The sequence below is a fragment of the Bipolaris maydis genome, assembly GCF_028858645.1.
Source record: "Bipolaris maydis strain C4 unplaced genomic scaffold PSV08scaffold_2, whole genome shotgun sequence".
NCBI classification, from domain to species: Eukaryota; Fungi; Ascomycota; class Dothideomycetes; order Pleosporales; family Pleosporaceae; genus Bipolaris; species Bipolaris maydis.
Genome location: NW_027093858.1, coordinates 2,985,304 through 3,003,595, shown reverse-complemented (window position 1 = coordinate 3,003,595; position 18,292 = coordinate 2,985,304). Strand labels below are relative to the sequence as shown.

The 18,292-nt window shown below is 50.8% G+C and overlaps 9 protein-coding genes across 9 annotated transcripts; 5 read left to right on the top strand and 4 right to left on the bottom strand.

The window, feature by feature from the left end:
- Window positions 1–195: 195 nt before the first annotated feature.
- PSV08DRAFT_216652 (uncharacterized protein) lies at window positions 196–1,505 on the top strand. The gene is made up of 3 exons (XM_014224688.1): window positions 196–531; window positions 594–892; window positions 1,007–1,505. The coding sequence occupies exons 1-3, from the start codon at window positions 321–323 to the stop codon at window positions 1,436–1,438; spliced, it is 942 nt and encodes a 313-aa protein (XP_014080163.1). The 5' UTR covers window positions 196–320; the 3' UTR covers window positions 1,439–1,505.
- On the bottom strand, window positions 1,466–2,726 carry PSV08DRAFT_216650 (inositol monophosphatase). Its single transcript, XM_014224687.2, has 3 exons — window positions 2,453–2,726; window positions 1,743–2,402; window positions 1,466–1,647 (listed from the first exon to the last, which is right to left on the bottom strand). Exons 1-3 carry the CDS (start codon window positions 2,689–2,691, stop codon window positions 1,539–1,541), a joined length of 1,008 nt encoding a protein of 335 aa, XP_014080162.1. The 5' UTR covers window positions 2,692–2,726; the 3' UTR covers window positions 1,466–1,538.
- Window positions 2,727–3,005: 279 nt separating this feature from the next.
- On the top strand, window positions 3,006–3,608 carry PSV08DRAFT_26672 (Dehydroquinase). The gene has a single exon (XM_014224686.2). The coding sequence runs from the start codon at window positions 3,069–3,071 to the stop codon at window positions 3,540–3,542; it is 474 nt and encodes a 157-aa protein (XP_014080161.1). The 5' UTR covers window positions 3,006–3,068; the 3' UTR covers window positions 3,543–3,608.
- Window positions 3,609–3,616: 8 nt separating this feature from the next.
- Window positions 3,617–7,444, bottom strand: PSV08DRAFT_407558 (pre-rrna-processing protein esf1; the record flags this gene model as incomplete). Its single annotated transcript, XM_066093777.1, has 5 exons — window positions 7,338–7,444; window positions 5,270–7,281; window positions 4,726–4,779; window positions 4,420–4,674; window positions 3,617–4,369 (listed from the first exon to the last, which is right to left on the bottom strand). The coding sequence occupies exons 1-5, from the start codon at window positions 7,414–7,416 to the stop codon at window positions 3,617–3,619; spliced, it is 3,153 nt and encodes a 1,050-aa protein (XP_065949856.1). The 5' UTR covers window positions 7,417–7,444.
- A 242-nt stretch (window positions 7,445–7,686) lies between these two features.
- Window positions 7,687–8,323, top strand: PSV08DRAFT_359404 (uncharacterized protein). The gene is made up of 3 exons (XM_014224683.2): window positions 7,687–7,774; window positions 7,852–7,982; window positions 8,037–8,323. The coding sequence occupies exons 1-3, from the start codon at window positions 7,752–7,754 to the stop codon at window positions 8,048–8,050; spliced, it is 168 nt and encodes a 55-aa protein (XP_014080158.1). The 5' UTR covers window positions 7,687–7,751; the 3' UTR covers window positions 8,051–8,323.
- A 650-nt stretch (window positions 8,324–8,973) lies between these two features.
- On the top strand, window positions 8,974–11,190 carry PSV08DRAFT_384892 (uncharacterized protein; the record flags this gene model as incomplete). The annotated part of the gene is made up of 3 exons (XM_014224682.2): window positions 8,974–9,283; window positions 9,329–9,453; window positions 9,503–11,190. The coding sequence occupies exons 1-3, from the start codon at window positions 9,006–9,008 to the stop codon at window positions 11,188–11,190; spliced, it is 2,091 nt and encodes a 696-aa protein (XP_014080157.2). The 5' UTR covers window positions 8,974–9,005.
- On the bottom strand, window positions 10,925–13,047 carry PSV08DRAFT_270021 (Mycolic acid cyclopropane synthetase-domain-containing protein). The gene is made up of 3 exons (XM_014224681.2): window positions 12,559–13,047; window positions 12,436–12,498; window positions 10,925–12,381 (listed from the first exon to the last, which is right to left on the bottom strand). Exons 1-3 carry the CDS (start codon window positions 12,823–12,825, stop codon window positions 11,341–11,343), a joined length of 1,371 nt encoding a protein of 456 aa, XP_014080156.1. The 5' UTR covers window positions 12,826–13,047; the 3' UTR covers window positions 10,925–11,340.
- Window positions 13,048–14,020: 973 nt separating this feature from the next.
- On the top strand, window positions 14,021–14,879 carry PSV08DRAFT_270009 (ribonuclease H2, subunit C). The gene has a single exon (XM_014224679.2). The coding sequence runs from the start codon at window positions 14,086–14,088 to the stop codon at window positions 14,584–14,586; it is 501 nt and encodes a 166-aa protein (XP_014080154.1). The 5' UTR covers window positions 14,021–14,085; the 3' UTR covers window positions 14,587–14,879.
- A 622-nt stretch (window positions 14,880–15,501) lies between these two features.
- On the bottom strand, window positions 15,502–17,561 carry PSV08DRAFT_216631 (histidine phosphatase superfamily). The gene is made up of 6 exons (XM_014224678.2): window positions 17,417–17,561; window positions 17,214–17,348; window positions 17,092–17,168; window positions 16,501–16,778; window positions 15,972–16,403; window positions 15,502–15,731 (listed from the first exon to the last, which is right to left on the bottom strand). The coding sequence occupies exons 3-6, from the start codon at window positions 17,122–17,124 to the stop codon at window positions 15,656–15,658; spliced, it is 819 nt and encodes a 272-aa protein (XP_014080153.2). The 5' UTR covers window positions 17,125–17,168; window positions 17,214–17,348; window positions 17,417–17,561; the 3' UTR covers window positions 15,502–15,655.
- Window positions 17,562–18,292: the final 731 nt, after the last annotated feature.

The following is an 18,292-nucleotide window of genomic DNA, read 5'->3' as shown; positions in this document are numbered from 1 at the left end:
CCGTAGTTTGGACCTTGACAACATGCACGCGCCTTTCTCCACATACAGCATGTCTTTTTCCGGGGCTCAAGCGCTCCAGTCCTGGCTTGTTGGACTAGGCATCGGACAGGATGGTACGAGCCGGGGAGCCTTTGGTGGAGAAGGTGTACGCAGTATCCATCTTGAGAGCAGCACCTTGAGCAGACTTGATAATCTACCTACACCCCACTTTAATAATACTACAACAGCTCGACTGCAACCTACCGAAATCAATAACCTACGATTACCGTAACTCAGCACGAAACCCCTACTTCCCAACCACACAACTCCAGTCGTCAACAATGTCAACCGAATCAACAGAAACCCTGATACCAGACGTATCGCCAACAGAGCGCCATGGCTACCTCTTCGGTCACCCAATTGCACACTCAATGTCGCCTCTGCTACACAAGACTGTATACGATGGACTAGGTCTAAAATGGGCACAATACCCTCTAGAATCAAAAGACATGTCTCTCTTCCTCCAACTAATCAAACACCCACAATTCTACGGTAAGAAGCCAACATCCCAAACCAACAATATCCAACCCCAGAATCCTAACCTTCTCCAACAGGCGCATCCGTAACCATGCCCCACAAAGTCGCCATCCTCCCCCATCTCGACGGCCTAACAGAAGAAGGCCGTGACGTCGGCGCCGTAAACACCCTCTTCATCCAAGAAGACCCCTCGACAGGAAAACGGCTCTACATGGGCACAAATACAGACGTCATCGGCATCCGCGACGCCTTCGCCTATAACGTCGACGCCTCAAAGTACGAAAACAGACCCGCTCTCGTCATTGGCGGCGGTGGCGCAGCACGAAGTGCGGTTTACGCACTGAGAAAATGGATGAAAGCCAGTGCAATTTATCTTGTAAGTTTTTCTTCCTCATTTCCCTTTAACTTCCGCCGCCCCCCCCCCCCCCCCGTGATGGGAGAAAAAATATCTTGCAACGAGTTATATGCTAACGTAAATTCAAAAAAATAGGTAAACAGAGACGCAGCAGAAGTCTCGGCTGTAATTTCCGAATGCAACGCCCGCGGCTACGGCTCCTCCCTCGTCCATGTCTCCACAGTCTCACAAGCACAATCGCTGCCCGGCGTCGGCGCAATCGTATCCTGCGTCCCCAACTTCTCGCCTGTGACACCCCAGGAGATAGAGGCGCGGAACATCCTCAATTGCTTTTTGCAAAAAGAGCACAAAGGAGCGCTGCTGGAGATGTGCTACCACCCTACTACATGGACCGAGATTGCAGAGATAGGGAAGAACGAGGGGTGGCAGATTGTACTGGGGACTGAGGCGCTGATTTATCAGGGATTGGAGCAGGATCGGTATTGGACGGCGAAGGAGGTGAGGGAGTTGCCAGTGGAGAAGGTGCAAGAGGCTATTGCGAGGAAGTTGAGTGAGGCGAGGTTGTAAATGTACATACTATGACTTGAACGAGCAAAAAAAAGAAAGAAATAATCGAAGATTGATATATAATTCTATAAATTTGCCATGATTTCTTAAAGACTAGGTTCTATGCTCCTGGACGGGAATAGTCTAGATGTCGTACCCGCCTCCACACCTCGCGCACCGTTCTTTCTTGACTCTGCCGTCCTGTCTCTGTCGCAGACGGTCCTGCAGGTCTGGATATCTCCTCGTTAGCCACATTCTCCACACTCCAACGAAAGAAGACAAAAGGAATCAGAAGAGAGAAGAGAAAAAAAAAAGGAGAACGTACCGAATAGCCAAATACAACCGACTCCCCAACCCCACCTCCTCAATCGGCGCGTTCGCCCAATCCTCAGGCGGATTCGCCGTAGTAACCAATCCCCCAGCTTCCTGTAAAATCGCAATTCCAGCCGCAACATCCCACTCCCAACACCCGCCTTCCCACCAGATATCCGCCCCACCCATAGCCACATAGGCCAAATCCAGCGTTGCACTGCCCAAACTCCTGACGCCATGTACCATGCCGCCCTTGCCGCCTCTGCCGCCAATTTCCGCCGCCATGTTGAGAAAACTTTCAACTTTACGATGCATGTTGCCGTCGGGAACATCGCGCCTGTCCTTGCCCCATTCGCACGCGAAGACGCAGCCGGCGGGCGCATTGGCGGGCATGGGCGGTATGCTGGGTTTCTGGATGAGCGGGAGGCGTTGGGTTTCGTTTAAGAAGGCGCCGCGGCCGGCGCACGAGGTGAAGAGTTGGTTGGTAAAGGGGGCGCAGATGACGCCGATGAGGGGCTTGTTGTTGTGGATGAAGCCGATGCTGGTGCAGAAGGTGGGGAAGAGGTGGATGTAGTTTACGGTTCCGTCGAGAGGGTCGACACACCATGTTGGAGAGGCGTCGATAAGGTAGTTGCGCGACGAGTTTTTGGAGTAGGTTTCTTCGCCGATGAATCTGGGGATTGTTAGGTGGACGAGGGGAAGAGTGGGGAGGTGGGAATGTACTTGTGGGAGGGATATTTTTCTTGAATTTTCGTCTTGATGAAGGTTTCGACGTTTTCGTCGGTTTCGGTTACTAGGTCTACTGCGTTCTCTTTTTGTACGTGTTGTTTTTCTTCTGTTGTTGCGTTGTCGCTGTTCATTCTTGCTTGGGCGGCGTCCATGAGCATCTTCCCCGCCTTCTTCCCCAAATCCACCGCGAACGCATAGATCTCGTCTAACTCTTCTCTTGAGAGCTCAGCCATGGTAATTGTGCGTTTGTGTATGTGTAAGAGCTACTCTTGGAAGACGAAAGGGTATTGCGCTGCGGTGGCCTGCATACATTGCAACCCATTGCGCCGCTAGTTTCCTACCGTCTGAAGCCGTACCGGCTAACCACGGTGGAAAGGCCCACAGATCCTATGCATTGGGGCGTCATGTGTCCTGGTTTGGGAGTTGGGGAAGGAAGGCCGATCGTAGGCCTATGGGTAAGTCCTTTTCCGATTCCGACATCGATCCAAGGCTCGGAATGAGCGTTGTGGAGACAAACACCAAGATGCTCCACACACGCGTCTTCCACAACTCTTCTACTTGACAGTACTCCAAACACTTGAGTGTGACACCCAAAAGCACATCTGAAAACATGTCAAAGACAAAATCTATCCTCCTAATCAACGGCCCAAATCTCAATCTTCTCGGCACGCGCGAACCCGCAATCTACGGATCCACCACCCTCTCAGACGTAATCTCCTCCGCCACAGAACAATGTACCAAGCTCTCTATACAATTCTCACATTCCCAATCGAATCATGAAGGCGTATTAGTAGACCGTATACATGAAGCGCGTGGCAATGTCGACTTTATCGTGATCAACCCTGGAGCTTTCACGCACACGAGCGTGGCGCTGCGGGATGCTTTGAGCGGTGTGGATATACCGTTTGTCGAGGTTCATATCAGCAACATTCACAAAAGAGAAGCGTTCAGACATCATAGTTACCTGAGCGATAAGGCTGAGGCGGTGATCTGTGGGCTAGGTGTATTTGGATACGAGGCGGCTATTGAGTATGCTGCCAGGTTCCTCGAGAACAAGGAGAAAGAAGAGAAAGCAAGACTTTAGCGATTTGGTCGACTAGTTTTTGTGTACGATCAATCAAATGGCCCCTGCACTAACCGGAGACGGCCCTTGACACGTCAAGCGTTCGTACTCCTGAACCCCTCGCTGATATCTTGTCTTGCTTCCAAGTATGTTTGAAGTGCTGCAATAGTTGGTAACAGAAGCATAGTCACACTCAATGTCTGCCCGAAGCCCCATGTATTTTCTTCATCGTCATGTAAACCGCAAAACCTTGCCGGATCCTCAGGAGCAGCAAACTTTTGAGTCAAGACTAAGATTGCGGAAAGGATTGCCAGCAGTATCTGGACTACAAATGCAATGGCTGGGTTGAGAAAGATGTAATACATGAGCTGTATGCCAAATCGAGCTGGAAACAGTTTTCGGAACACGAATCTCTTCGTGTATAACTCTCTATCCGTAACGCGACGTATGAGAGCTTGGAAAGAGCTTTCTGAGGAAGATAGTGGCGACTCAACTTCGAGACCTTCTGGATTGTACAGGATACATACTAGCGCTGTCGAGAAGCCAATGATTATGAGAAAAAAGGGTACCAGTAACGATAAACGCTGAACCCGGGTCTTGATTAACTTTACGCCATTGCTAGCTACAACCATTGTTGGTGATAGGGCAATGGCAGCCATCATGGAAGTCATAAGAAATATTGCGAAGCAGATGACGAGTATGAGGCGAATCTTTGCAATCATTCTGTACCTTTGAAAGTACTTGCGTAGTGTTATGAGGGCAGCGAGGTGAGAGGATGACGACAGAGCGCAGATGTATAGGATTAGGACAAAATGGGCGCCTTGAACTTTGAAGGCCATCTCAGACACCTAGAAAATTTTCATTAGTGTAAAGATTCCAGAGGAGAGTAAGAACGTACCTTTATCCATCCACTGAGCAATACAGCGTATCCTGTGATGAGCTGCTGATCACCCAGGCCTATGATCAGCGGATCCAGGAAAGGACGCCATGCGTAATGCTTTTTCCATTCGTGTTCTAAGAAACGTTCGCGAATAAATTTTAGTGGTGCGTGGACAGTAAATTGGCCTTTGGTATCGAAAGCTTGATCGAGAAGCATAGCAAGAATCGAGGCAAACGTAGTCATGAAGCTCGCAATGACAAAGGAAATGACAACCTGCCAAATACTCTGTAAGCTGGACCACAGATAGTAGGCATACCCACTCACACTAATGCCAGCGATGTCAGGCTCAGCTCCGTTGCCACAATCTCCACCAAAAGACTCAGTGGTATCGAAAGTGACCCAGGGTGGTGCCATAATGTGACTGGGAGATCAAATGTTGGGAATGAACCCGTGGAACTGAAAATAGTAACTGATTGTGATTCGGGGCTCGAGTGTCGCTCTGCAAGGTGCATCATGTGTGCCTTCGAGAAGGATTTGCAGGAATTAAGATGAGAGAGGCGAGGGGCTCATAGGAAAAGGGACAGGTAGCGGATCTGTGGGTGGGAGGGAGATGGCATCGAGTGAGGATGTTCAATTGACGCGCAATTGAGGGAGGTAAGAAAATAGGCCGACCATTCAGTGTGTCACATGGCAAGAGGAGTGGAGGCAGTAGCCACCAAATGCACGGAAAGCTACCTAGCTCAACGCCAACAAATATTTAAAAACAAATCATAAAACATGCATTTTTCGGGGACATCCAAGCGGAATTTTCGGGTATCAAACGCAACTCTAGTCTACATATTTACTTCTGCTTGCTCTTTGCCTTGACCCGGGCAGCTAACTTCTTGATGTCCTCCTCTCCACCCACCGTATCTTGCTTTGACTTTTTACTACCCCGTTCCACCTCTGGCTCATCATCGTCTTTTCCTTGCTTTCGTTTCTTGCGGCCTTCTTCTAACAGCGCCTTCATACCTGCAGTTTCCTTGAAGCGAGGATTTGTAGGATCAATGGCAAACTCATGACTCTCATACAACTTCGCGAAACGTGGATCAGTAGTATTGATCTTGAAGTTGTCTTCCACCACTGGAGCATTCTTCTTGGCCTTCTTTCCCTTCTTCTTAGCCTTCTCTGACTTGACAATTTCGTTCATGTCAAAGTGGCGCATCTTGGAATCGTCCTCATCAGCCATGAGCAGCTCCAGATTTGCACGTTCTGCTGCAGCTGCCTGGTCTTGCAGCTCCTGCTCTGCCTTCTTGGCTTTCTTGGCTTTCTTAGCCTCTTGCTTTGAGGCCTTAGCTGCTTCTTCGGGATCAGAGGCAAAAAATGGATCGTTGAATGGGTCATCATCATCCGCATCCGCTGACTTAGTAGCTTCCTGTTCGGCAGGAGCATCAGGATCTCTGCCAGCTTTCCTGGCAGCCCACCTCTCTTTGCGCTTCGCTTTCCTCTCCCTCTCCTTCCGTATGTACTTCTCCATGGTCGTCTCTTGTACAGGAATATCATTCTCAAACACACCACCACTGCCGCTCTCCTTTGACAGGCCTCCAGTAAAAGTAATTTGCATTTCACTATCCGGCTTTGGAAAGTCGCGGTCATTCTTTGCGGACGCTTTCTTCTTCGCTTTGGAGGTCTTGCCGGGTGCCTCAAGGCCTAACGCTGCTCTGAGACTTGCAGCCTTGTCTGCCTTTGCAGCCTCTTCTTCATCTTCAGAGGATGAGGAATCAGTGCCCAAGTACGCTTGCAGTTCATTTTCGTCGATTTCTTTGCGCGAAAAGGCACGCTTTTGTACTTCCTTCCTCGTGGCGTCGTCAGCATCCCAGGTCAGCTTGACCTTTGAGTGGGTGAGCGCGTCTGTCGAAAACTCATTCGGCTTATAGCCATCGGGGAGCTTGGAGCATTCATCGTGGGGATCTTGGTCGAACGTGGTACCGTCTGGAACGAATCGTAGGTCGAAGAAGTTTGCGCTTGTTAGGTACTCCCTGCCATCGAGATTGTCGTAAATGGACTTTGCAACATTAGCAGAAGAGCATGTGATGATAGCGTAGTAGTATCGTAGTCGGTCGAGTTGGTAGGCTCTCAGCTTGGTCGAATCAAACTCTTCGCCAGTTTCTTCTTCTTGCAAGACAGCATTTGACTGGCCCTCACCGTCCGTATCTGAGGCATCGGAATCATTGTCGGACATGCCGATATTGTCCTTATCCTTGTTCGCGGTCGAGGCGAAGATCTCCCGGGGCGGACCTTCGATCTCCTCTCGCTGCAGACGCTCCATGCCAAACTCGCTTGGGTATATGACCACGTTGAGGATTCTTCCTTCAGCTGGAACGAAAGAGTTTGCGACAGCCATGATGTCGATGGCGCGGATGTTGTCCCAGTCCATGTTGACCGCAGCCAGACGTGCGGAGATGTCACCAGTTGGAACTTCGTTGCCCTCGCCAGCAAGTTCAGCCTGCTCGTAGATGTCTGCCTCTTCCTCTTCGTCGCTAGAGCTTTCATCTGACGAGGATTCAAGCCCACCGTCTCGAATTGGGTCAAAGCCTTGCTGCTCAACCCGCTTTATTTCCTTCAGAACAGCCTGATCCCGCTTCTTACCGGCAGGACGCTCGGGTTCATCGTCTTGGTCGTCGTCATCCCCATCACTATCCATCTCGTACAGCCTCTCGACAACCTTCTTGCCTGCGTCTTCGGATATCTTGCGGCCATACTTGTCGACCTTGGCCTTGTTGTAAAAGTCCGGGTCGCTCTTTATGCGCGCGAATCGTGGATCAAGCTTGGTCTTGGTGTGCTTCTTGGAGGGCAGTCGAAACTTGGGGTCGGTCTGGAAATTTGCAAATCGCGAGTCGCCTGTGAATTGTAAGTGGGCTATCCAGTATTGTGCGAGATGGCGTCGCATGGCTTACTGGCAGACACACTGGCCTTTTCTGACCTTTCGGCCTTTCCAGCCTTCTTTGGCAATGTCTGTCGCTTGGGGAGAGGCATTGCGCAGTTCTTGTGTATGATTGCAGTCGGTAAATGTGAATGCGACGCGCGCCTGGGAGCTACTGAACTTTTTCTGCCGGGCGGTAGCGTATCGGCGGCAACGAGCGCTTATTGGATACCATCTCGGGGGTCCAAGCTGAGCCGGGGTCGAGATGCCGATCTGGGGAAGCTGCGTCACCATCATACAGGTTAGACCAAGAGGGGAAATGCATCACACGACGGAACCGCTTGGAACCAGACCGCTCCTCAACCATTTTCCTCCTTGAAGCCAACATTCATCCTTTCTTCTCATCCAGCATACCAACAATAGCGGAACAGTCACTCGAAACATCACCATGACTTACACCAGGCTTCTCACGTAAGTCACTCAATTGGGCTATTCAGCTGAGCCCCCTTTCCCACCGACTCTGTAGCTGACACCGCCACTCTTTCCAGACCCCGCAGCATGGCGGTGCTGTCTATCATCTCCTTGGGAGGCGGCTACTTCACTCTCAAGTCACGTACGCTTGCAGAGAAACAGAGAGTTCGCAGCAATGGTGACTTTGCGGTCTCCGTTGACCGATCCGGTAGGTCCTGTCATGCGCTGATAAACGCCCTACAGTGCTGACTGCGGGACATAGGTGGTGGTATTTGAGTACAGAACACACTTTGTTACATCTCGATAGCAGAGGCCCTGCTGTCTGGCGTTTCTTTTTCGGTGGCGTACACAATCTCGGCTTATTTCGTTTCCTTATCAAAGTTATGCCTGCAGCATCGTATATTGTCCCGACGCGTGCAGGCGACTCGAATAGCGGTATTTTGTAGCAATAAATTCGATCTTCGTTAACAGAACACGACACTGAAGCTATTACTTGCTGAGAGACCTGTGCTTGATGTCACGTGAGTGTCTGGTACGACAAAAGGCCTCGTAAACATGCACTGTGCACAGGGCGAAACACCTTTTTATAGCAGCGAGAACACATGCCTTCCATGTTGCCCGTTATAGGCTGGGTTCCGTCTCAAACTCCCTAGTATACGAGCAGTGCGGATCCGTTGGGTAGCCACAATTGGCCGACCCACCCGTTGCTAAATATAAACCACTCAGCCTCGATGACGAGAACCTACGAAAATCACAACAGCAAGCAATCACTAGCCTTGTGACTTGTTGCTGCAAATACGAAACAACTTGCACGTTCCTTATGAGACCGGAACCCATCAAGCCGCCCGGGTGGCTTTCAGCTGTGCAGCTCAGCCTTTCACGGCTACGCTGCTACCGTCCAACCGTCATGTCCCGGCGTACTATAGCAAGGGTGCGTCATCAGCATTGTGGATATAACCTTTTGCAAGGACGGATAGGAGGGCCCCGCTCGGCCATACCCTTCGCGCGTGCTTACGAGAGCTCATCCACCTGCGCGTCAGGGTAACGGGATTGTCATGGTTTAAGCACAGCTCTGCCACCCAAACAACACATCATCCTACGTTGCGATCATACTTGTGCTTGGCAGACCCATACTCTTAATCATCAACTCTTGCCACCGCCTCGCCTTGTCCGCTCAGCTAGCTCTGATCCATGGTTATCTAGTCGCTAGCGCCGAGCACCCAACTTCACTATGCGTATCATGACCAGCATCGCAGGGCATCCCACCATGGAAAACCATTCCCAGAGCAAGCCTCAACAAGGAGGAAACAAAATGCCACCTCACACAAACGTTGTAGCAGCGGCAAGCCATGTCCGTCAAATCTTTGAGACCAAGAAGCTCTCCTACAGTATCATGGGCGCGTTCGAGATGTTTTGCCTGGGGAGTGGGCGCCCAGTGTCCGACCTATACTTTGCATATGAACACAAAGACTCCAGTCGTATCAAGAAGAAGCTCGACGCAGATCGACGGTATGTTAGATCCAATTACCTTGTAACATCCACTGACGACGACAGTATTGTATTGACCGATAGCATCAACCCGTTAACCCCATCGAAGATATTGGTGCAAACAGGGCCTGCGTACCATGACATAGGATGCGTAAGCTCTGCAGCAGTCGAAGTATACTTGCTACCATCAGGTAAGTTCAATTCTGAGCCAAACGTAGCTTTGTACTAACCATTTTTGAGGTTTATACGGAACACCTCCCAGTGGCACTCTCAAAGACAATATAGTCCTGTTGGGCAACAATACTGCAGGCATGCTTAGGACTTTCAAAGGTCTAAATATGTTGTACCTGGTCAAGTCACTTATTGAGTTCTGCAAACTGCGCGATTTGAGCTGGAACCCTATGGAGAACCTGCTGCTTCTGTGCGAGCGCTACGGAGGCCAGGTTCAATCTGTTCGGAATCAGTTGGATCAGAAAGCAGCGTACCAAAACTTTCTCAACACACCCTTCTTCGCAGGCTTATCTTGTGATCAACAACGCAGGTGCTATCAAATACTGACCGGACAAGCACCACCTGCTACCACCGCAACGAATTTCTCACTCCCTCAAAGTGGCTCATCACGATCGCGTTCCACCGCCGATATACCAAATACCCATGCTATCTCGAATCACTCGTCGCCAAACATTTCCCAAGGCCTTCAGCAGATGGACAGAGAGAGGCCTTTGAGACACACTCTCAATATGGGGTCTTTTGGAAATCCTCCTCCATATTCCCCGGGATTACAGGAGGCAACACCGCCAGTAGGAGATTCAAGATCAAGATATCGTCCTATCAGTACTATCAACACTAGGCGCGTGTCCAGTGGCCCTCAACTAAGTCTCAAAATACCTAATGAATCACTCGGGGCCTCGTATACATACCGAAAAACTTCAGCGCCAATGGAAAGTATTCCACCTCTTCCACCTCGGCCATCCCAGTCAAATACTCAGATCTCCCCGATACCCAATTCTCTTCCAAGTATCCAAACTAGACGCTCTTTAACAAGATCCGGCGCCCAACGCGCAGTATCACGTGGATCATATGTTCCTGAACAAACACACACTTCTGACCCTATTCCCTTGCCTCAAAAACATCCCAAACGCCATTCAGCGGCCTTTGAAATGTCCGCAACCCCCATACAACTCAAAGACCCCCAAGGACCCACCGAACCACACGAAGAATACCCAGAACAGAAACAAAAAAGACTCCAAGTAGTCGGTCCAAACGGCCTATACCAACCCTCCTCTCCACCCCCAACCTCTGCTCTCCCATCCCCACCAACATCCTCGCACAAGACCGACTCACCACCCAATCCAATCTACGAACTCGATTCTCTCCCACCCCGTAGCCCCTCCTCCTCAAACGACCACGACGACAATGAAGACGAAGACATCATCACCTCCCTAACCGCAGACATCGAATCCGCCATGACACCCCGGGCCACGCTTTCGCATCCCCTCAGCATCAACATCCACGCCGCGTCCCCATCTTCAACCAAGAGAAACACACTACCCGCAAGTCTAATCCCAGGCTACATCAACACACAAAGACCGTACACGCCGCCAGAAGACGAGCAAGACGAGCCGGCGGAGCAGCGAGGACAGGGAATGTTGTGGGAGGGAGATGCAACGGGTCTAGCGTCGCCGCCGCTTACGCCTGCGCCGCTGGCCGTGTACAAGGCGTACCGGCCGCCGTTGGCGGTGGGGACGCGGAGTACGGGATCGACGGAGGATGAGGAGAGGGGTAGAGAATTGCGGTGTACGGATAAAGAATATAATGGGGGAAAGGATGCACGAGCGTCAGTGGAAGAGCTACTGGATTCGAGCATATTAGCTATGGAGTACCAGGCTGAGTTACCGGAGTTTGATCACGGGTACGGGACAGTGTGAGGGGGAAAAAGCAAATTGCGCACACAGAGAAAGACGGAATAATGTATGGTGCAATCATTTCAAACAGAAAAAGGGTATATACACCTATATTCTCCCATGTACAACAGTAATAACCGAATCAACGTAGCCTTTTTTTTTTGCTACAATATTTCACAATGGCACTTCCTCCATCATTTGCATGGCGCCTTCCCGGCTGACAGTGATGATGACATCTCCGAGTGTCCGGGTGGAGAAGCCGGCCTCGGAGTATCTAAAGTAATAATCCCATTTGCGCTTGAAAATCTCGGCGCCCTCGTCGTCCATGCCCTCGCTACTCTTTTCCTTGATGAGCTGCGGCTTGATGGTGGATCCCCAGGAGTCCAGGAACTTTTCGCGCCACAGCCGCAGAGCCTTGGCGTAGTGGGGCCCAATGTTTTCGATGCTGTCGACAATGAGAGAGCCCTCTGATCCCGTGTTAATTGATGCTACGAGCTCTGAGACGGCGGGGAGATGGCCGCCGGGGAAAATGTAGCGGCGGATGAAGTCGTCTGATTTGGCATAGGCTTCGTATCTAGCATCGGGCATGGTGATGCATTGGAAGCAGGCGATACCTCCTTCCTTCTTGAGCAGCTTGTCGATGCACTTGAAGTACGTGACGAGGTATTCTTTGCCGACAGCCTCCAGCATCTCAATTGACACGACCTTGTCAAAGGGTCCTGTTTCCGGGACTTGCAGACTGCGGTAGTCGCACAGAAGTACCGAGATCTTGTCAGACATGCCTGCTGCTCTTATGCGCTCCTCTGCCAATTCCTTTTGCTCAATGGAAAGAGTGAGAGAAGTCACCCTGCAGCCTGTCCGCTCGACAGCCCGCATGGCAAAGCTTCCCCATCCTGTACCAATCTCCAGAACGTGATCTGTTCCCCTGATGTGTGTGTTATCAATGAAGCGGTCGAGCTTTCGCATTTGCGCCTCGTAGAGGCTTTCGTTCGCTGAGAGTGGGTTCGATTTTGGAAGCCATATAGGGCACGAATAGGTCATGTCTTGCGAGAGGAATGCAGCGAACATCTCGTTTGAAATATCATAGTGTGCGGAGATGTTGAGGCGAGCATTTCTGAGGTTGTTGCTGCCTCTTAGTAAACCAGCAAGGCCAGTGGAGATTGCAGAGGTGAAAGTTGAGCCGTTGGAGAGGTAGTTGCGGTTTAAGATGAAGAGCTGTACACGTAAGTTTCTCTGCAAATCGAGCAGTCCTCAGCTTCAGAAGCTCACCTCGAAGAACTTAGTAAGATCCGGTGTTGAGACCTCCCCCAGCATGTAGCTCTCTGCAAAGCCCTGTTTTCTTTTGTAAGCATTCGGTCGATTGACCCCTCCGAAATTCATTGAGATGCCTACCATGTCTGCAAAAAGTGCAATTCGCACCCAGAACTTCTCGTCGCGTACATCCAGGAAAGCAATTGGAAGGCCTTCCTTGTCCGAACCAAACGCTACCGAGGATTTGCTGGAGCCGCCTTCGAATACCACAAGCTTACCATGCTTCAGATTCTGGAATTGTGAAAGGGTTCCATTTTTGCACAGGCTGACCAATGGTCCCCAACCTTGCGACGTGACCGGACTTAGGATTGAAGACACAGCACCTGTTACTGAACTGTATATCGCCATCTTTTCGGATTATTTTGCCGCGCAAAGAAGTTCCAATGGGACTGCAGATTCAAATACTCAGGTGTGCGTCTATAGTGAGGAATACGACGATTGGTTCCTTTAAGCGCCTGACCAACATACAGGCCCCGCTGTGATGCGTTGGTGATGAGCGTGCGGGGTCACGTTATCGCTCATATGATAGCCAATCGAGTTGCAACTAATATGTGAAAAGGCCGAAAAGCAACGCTACAATGGTATCGTAAAGACGCGAGAAGGAAACGGTACGAGGAATATGAACAAAAAAAGCTGCTCAAGCCTGAAGCAGGGCATACAACTCTATTTCAGAGCTCCAGGTGGCTTGCCGTCTGCTGGCCGCACTGGCCGAAAGCCGAACCGGAGCATTTGTTTACACCGTTGAGAAGCTATGCGCCTGGTGGAGACTATGGGAAGTGTAATGCAGCCGGTGAACCTTGCCATTTTGAGTGATCAATGACGCCGTCTATCCGCCTAAATATTGTGCGTAAGTGGTGCATGTCCGAGCCGGGAGCACATGGACAGGGTGGAAGAAACATGGCAGATTTGCAAAGTCGCATGGAAGTCTGTTCCTGGATTGCCATGGATATTGCCATAATTGAGAGGTACTGAAATGAAAAGGCTGTCGTGTAACAGAGCCGCAGGTTAGGGTTCAAGAAGCATATGTTCCGAAGCTTGGTGAGGGGTAAGTTATGCAAGACCATAGTACTAGATCCTAGCGTCTCGGGCCATTGGCGGCCTCGCGATCAGAGTCTGGGAGAGAATCGACGCCGGCAGGTTGTGCGGACTCGCAAACGCCATGGCCACAGATTGCAATCACTAGGTAGGGCCGAAGGCCTACCCTGGAAAGTCGGTAGTCGATAGAAGTGGGAGCCTTGTGTTCCGTTTGTTGTAGGATTCGTGTCGTTGTTCCGGAACCGGAGTCAAGGGCGACGAGGTGCGCATATCACCATCATGTTGAACCTGGGGGCTGGCCAAACGTGGTGAAGAAAGGATTGAACAAGGAAGAGAGATGAACAAGGAAAACGGGTTGATTTTGTGCGCCTGTAGCCTGCTTTACTATATCACAGCATCGTCATCATGAGCTGCAATTTTAGTCCGTGCGCCGCGGACACGCTTACACACGGCGACAGCGCGTCAACGCGTCTTCCGCGGCTGCGCTTCACGTGTTGCCAACTACACCACAACCACACAGTCGATCAGTGAAACAAACCTCTAAAAACGAAGCACGCCAAACTATCACCCAGAATGCTTGCCATTCAGCACTCCAAACCCCAGAAGTGCACCCCAAACCTTCTCCCCGCACGCATAAACCATAATGGCCCTATTCCTTCAACATCACAATACTGGAAGCCCTCCACCGATGATAAGGGCACCCAACACGCCCACTTCCGCGGCCGACACCTCCATGGCACTATCGTGCCTCTTCCAGAAAACTACACCGGCGCCATCCTCGCAGTGACGGACAAGCAATTACCGCAGTCCAGACAACCCGCGCAGTCAGATGGTGACGAGACAATGGAGGACGGAGGAGAAGAAGAGAGCATACCTGTAGAAGTCAAGATTGCAGAACAAGTAGGAGAATTTGACGAGGTCGTTATTTGGGGGCACGGAAGAGAAGTGGACCCGGGGCAGGACATGTTTGTCAAGGGATTAAAAGAGTGGGTGGGATTTGCAGAGAGCATGCATCTTGACGCAGACGACGGGACGGTCACAAAAGCGGAAACCGGGAAAGAAACGAAGGGTTGAGGGATCGCCATTATGCTGTGTTGGATTGCGAACACCACGAGTGTTTGGTGCACAGGGCTATACGAGTCGAGTCGTATTGAGAAACATGCGAGATGTGGTATACGAGCATCAGGGCTGAATCGTTGTCAAAAAGATCAAAGCAACGTCAAGTTTCATGCTCTACTGTTTGAACACCCGGGTCTTGTTTCACGCAGTCCTCTAGTGTGTAGACGACTACATGCAAAGACGATGGGCATGACGAAGAAGCAGATCTATACTACGATGAAAGAGCCAACTTGACGCTGCCTGAGATAAATTCAAAGTGTAAACAAACAACACAAAAACATCATACCAACCAACATAAAACCCCCCCTCATCAAACTCCCTCACATTTCCCTCTACTCCAACCACCCCCTGACAATCCCCTTACCCAAACATTCTCATTCATTCATTCATTCATTCATTCAAAACGCGCTGCACACCCTCAACCAGCCAAACCCATCAACCAGCACTGGAAAGCCACGCCAAAAGCGGCCCAAATTCCGCACCCACACCACATCCCACGCCCACCCGCTCTTCCTTCGCCACCGACTTATCAATCAACAGTGGGGGTTCTCCCCCACCGATCTGTGCCTGCCGCCCTGCCACCAACGAAACCCGGGTAGTCGGGTTCCGAGGGTGCGAACGCGAGCTGCAGTAGGGATTGGCTAGGTGCATGTGTACTGGGAGGCTTAGTTTGATTCGGATGGAGCAAGGAAGGAAGTGAGGTTTCTGTGAGTGTGTGTGGGTATGGAAGGAGGGGGGCAGGGACAGGGTAATGAGGGTTGTATTGGGCTTGGAGATCGAGTGAGAGTTGTGTGCGTGGAGATTAGGTGGGGGATGGTAGGGGGAGAGGAGATTTGGGGATTTGGGGATTTGGGGGTTTGGGGGTTTTCCTGTTTTTTGTGGGGGGCCCAGAGAGATGAGTAGATGGATTGTTAGAATTGATAGTTGGATCGATATCGTATATCTCCGATTGCAAATTCTGCCGTCTTACAAACAAAAAATATTGAAAGATGGCCAAGACAGAGTTGTCTCAATTCCCATCTCTTCACAATTTCGATTCACTCTCACCATTCATACCCGTATCCGAGAAATCGACAAAACTTTCTTCGCCATCGAAATGCCTAAATTACGTCAAAGTAGTCAGTAAGCTACAAACCCACAATAATTGGTAAGATGTTTATCCAAACAGTTATCACGGGGAATACCTCGTGCAAACTTCAGCCCTGTGGATGCCCAATCCCGACTAACACCAACAAACTCGCATGTAAAAAAAACAAATAACCAGAATCACATGAGCAGTGATCACAAGACACAAATCCCAAGAAACATCAAGAGATAAGAAAAAAACAGGTTACACTTACCAACCTCTTTCAGCACCGCCAGACAAGAAAGATGTCTCAGAGTTGAGCTCACATTCCCAGTTCCCGGCGATGCCCTTTTCGGGGTCTGCCGACCTCCGAACGAATCTGGATAGGCCAGCCGTATAGCACTTAAAGTCGTCTTCATCGGGATTCTCCGGCATCTGACCTGTCAGTACCCTACCAGCAGCAATCATAGTAGCCGCATGAGTGCAAAGCAAAACACTTTTTGGGTGCTCCGGATCATTATCAAGGGTCGTGACAATATGCTCTAGCGCCTTCCTAACACGTTGGTGCAGTTCCACAATCGACTCACCCCTGGACCCCGCCATGTGCACGGAAACATAATCGGCATCCAAGTTGTCAAAGTGCGGAGTCAGGAGCTTGAGACTGGGCGGCTCCGGATGTTCAAAATGGGCGCGTCCAAAGAACTCCCTGTGCACAGACTCATGTATTAGTTACAGTAGACTCTTTTTGGTGCTCACACACTTGTGTCTTTTCGCCAGAAGATCTACTGTCGGCCCGTACTTACCCTATCCCACGGTCGACCCTAATTTTACCCCTGGTCTCTTTCCCCTCATTGAAGTACGTGTCGCTGAATGGCTTCAGCGTCTGCAAGCAGCGATAAAACGGGCTAGAGTAGATCCTGTCCACCGGAGGCTCTACTTTGGCTAGATAATTTGCCAGCTCCTTACTCTGCTGTACGCCTTTGGCCGTCAGTGGCGGGTCGGTCGGTATGCCGGTTGGTGTGCGTGCCATGGACGCGGTGTAGACACCTGTTTGAGGGTCCACCGACCAATTTGCCCGAAACTAGACATGACAAAAACACCGTCAGAACACGTTTTCATGATGACGGTCAGCAGATCGGAGTGCGGAGAGATCGTGACACCAAGGCTTGACGGGCGGCTCATTTTGCGGAACGGCTACTCCGTATGACACATGACAAAGTTGGAAGGAACGCGCAGTGAGAAAGGGTAGTAACGCAGGGACGAATGAGACGGGTGAAAAAAATGCCCAGGGAAATCAGGATTCATCTAACATGGCCAGTGGTGCATTTGACGCAACGATGAACCCAGGACGGCTTCTAACACAGTAGTAGAGAGATAGCAGACTTTATACTTACCGCATGTCGGACAATATAGACAACCTCTATCATAGCTTCGGATTTTTTTTCTTTCCCGCGCGCTTCCCTGACAGCGGCTATGATCTTAGTGTTGAGCAGTGCTGGCTGTCAAGCGCACGTACGAATTGCCTTGTGATGGAGAGAGTTCGCTACCAATCTCCCCAAATGCCTCGGTTAATCACACTTCCGAGATGCTAGCTCTGCGCGCAATGCTCAAGAATGGCTGTTCGTCTTGGGGGCCGCGGGCCTTGGAATTGCTGATGATATTGGTCAGTGATTGCTGTGGCCGCACAATTTCCCTTTCCCAATGGAAATATGTACATACGCAGTGCTGCAAGCGAGGTGAAACAATCGGACCGTTCCTCCCATCCCATGCCCGACCCTTTTGGATGCATGTGTACAGACTACTAGTTAGTATACGCACGTTAGCAAATAGTCATCATTCGTGTGTGAAGCACCTTGCGTGGGTTCGTTGATCAGCACGGCAGTCGAGACTTGCTTTTGCAGTTAAGCCACACACCGCATCATCGCCGTCGTCATCGGTAAATCCCACGCTTCTAGCCCTACGCCTACAGCCGACCTGCGTAGGATCTGCTAACGCAACCCTCACCTGAGATATTTCAATAAAAATACATGATTGCCGCAGTCGCGGTGGAGGAACGCGCCAGCCCTTGGACGAAGCGCGCGGGCGAGCTGCGTGAATTCTTGCTCGCCCTGCTGACTGCTTACTGCGAATCTAAGAACGTACGCTCGCTTGCCTAGGTTGAAGCTTAATACCCGTTTTAAGGGCCTTGATGGACGGGAGGCTGGAACGGGTTCCTTCACTCGTAGAAAATCGAACGGCCGTAGCAATGGTTGGATGACCGGCGCATTCTGTTCGACCCACGCGACGTCAAGTCCTTCACATGCCCTTTATGATTTGGGACTAGCCAAATCTTCGCTTTTGCTCGCGGGACAGTATCGCTAGCGGCGGTGCAATTTGCGAAACGAAAAAGCGGTGCGCTGACGGTACTAAGGCTGAGGAGGAGCCTCGTAGGGCCACTAGATTAGTTCTAAGGGAGGTTTGCAAGAGCACGGAGGGCGGACAACTCGGTATGACTTAACACACTGTGTGTTAGACCTGTAAGAAATTGTCCAGGGCCCTGGAATCTCCAAAACATTGAGCATTGATGGGCATTTGTGATTGGGTAGCCTTGTCCGC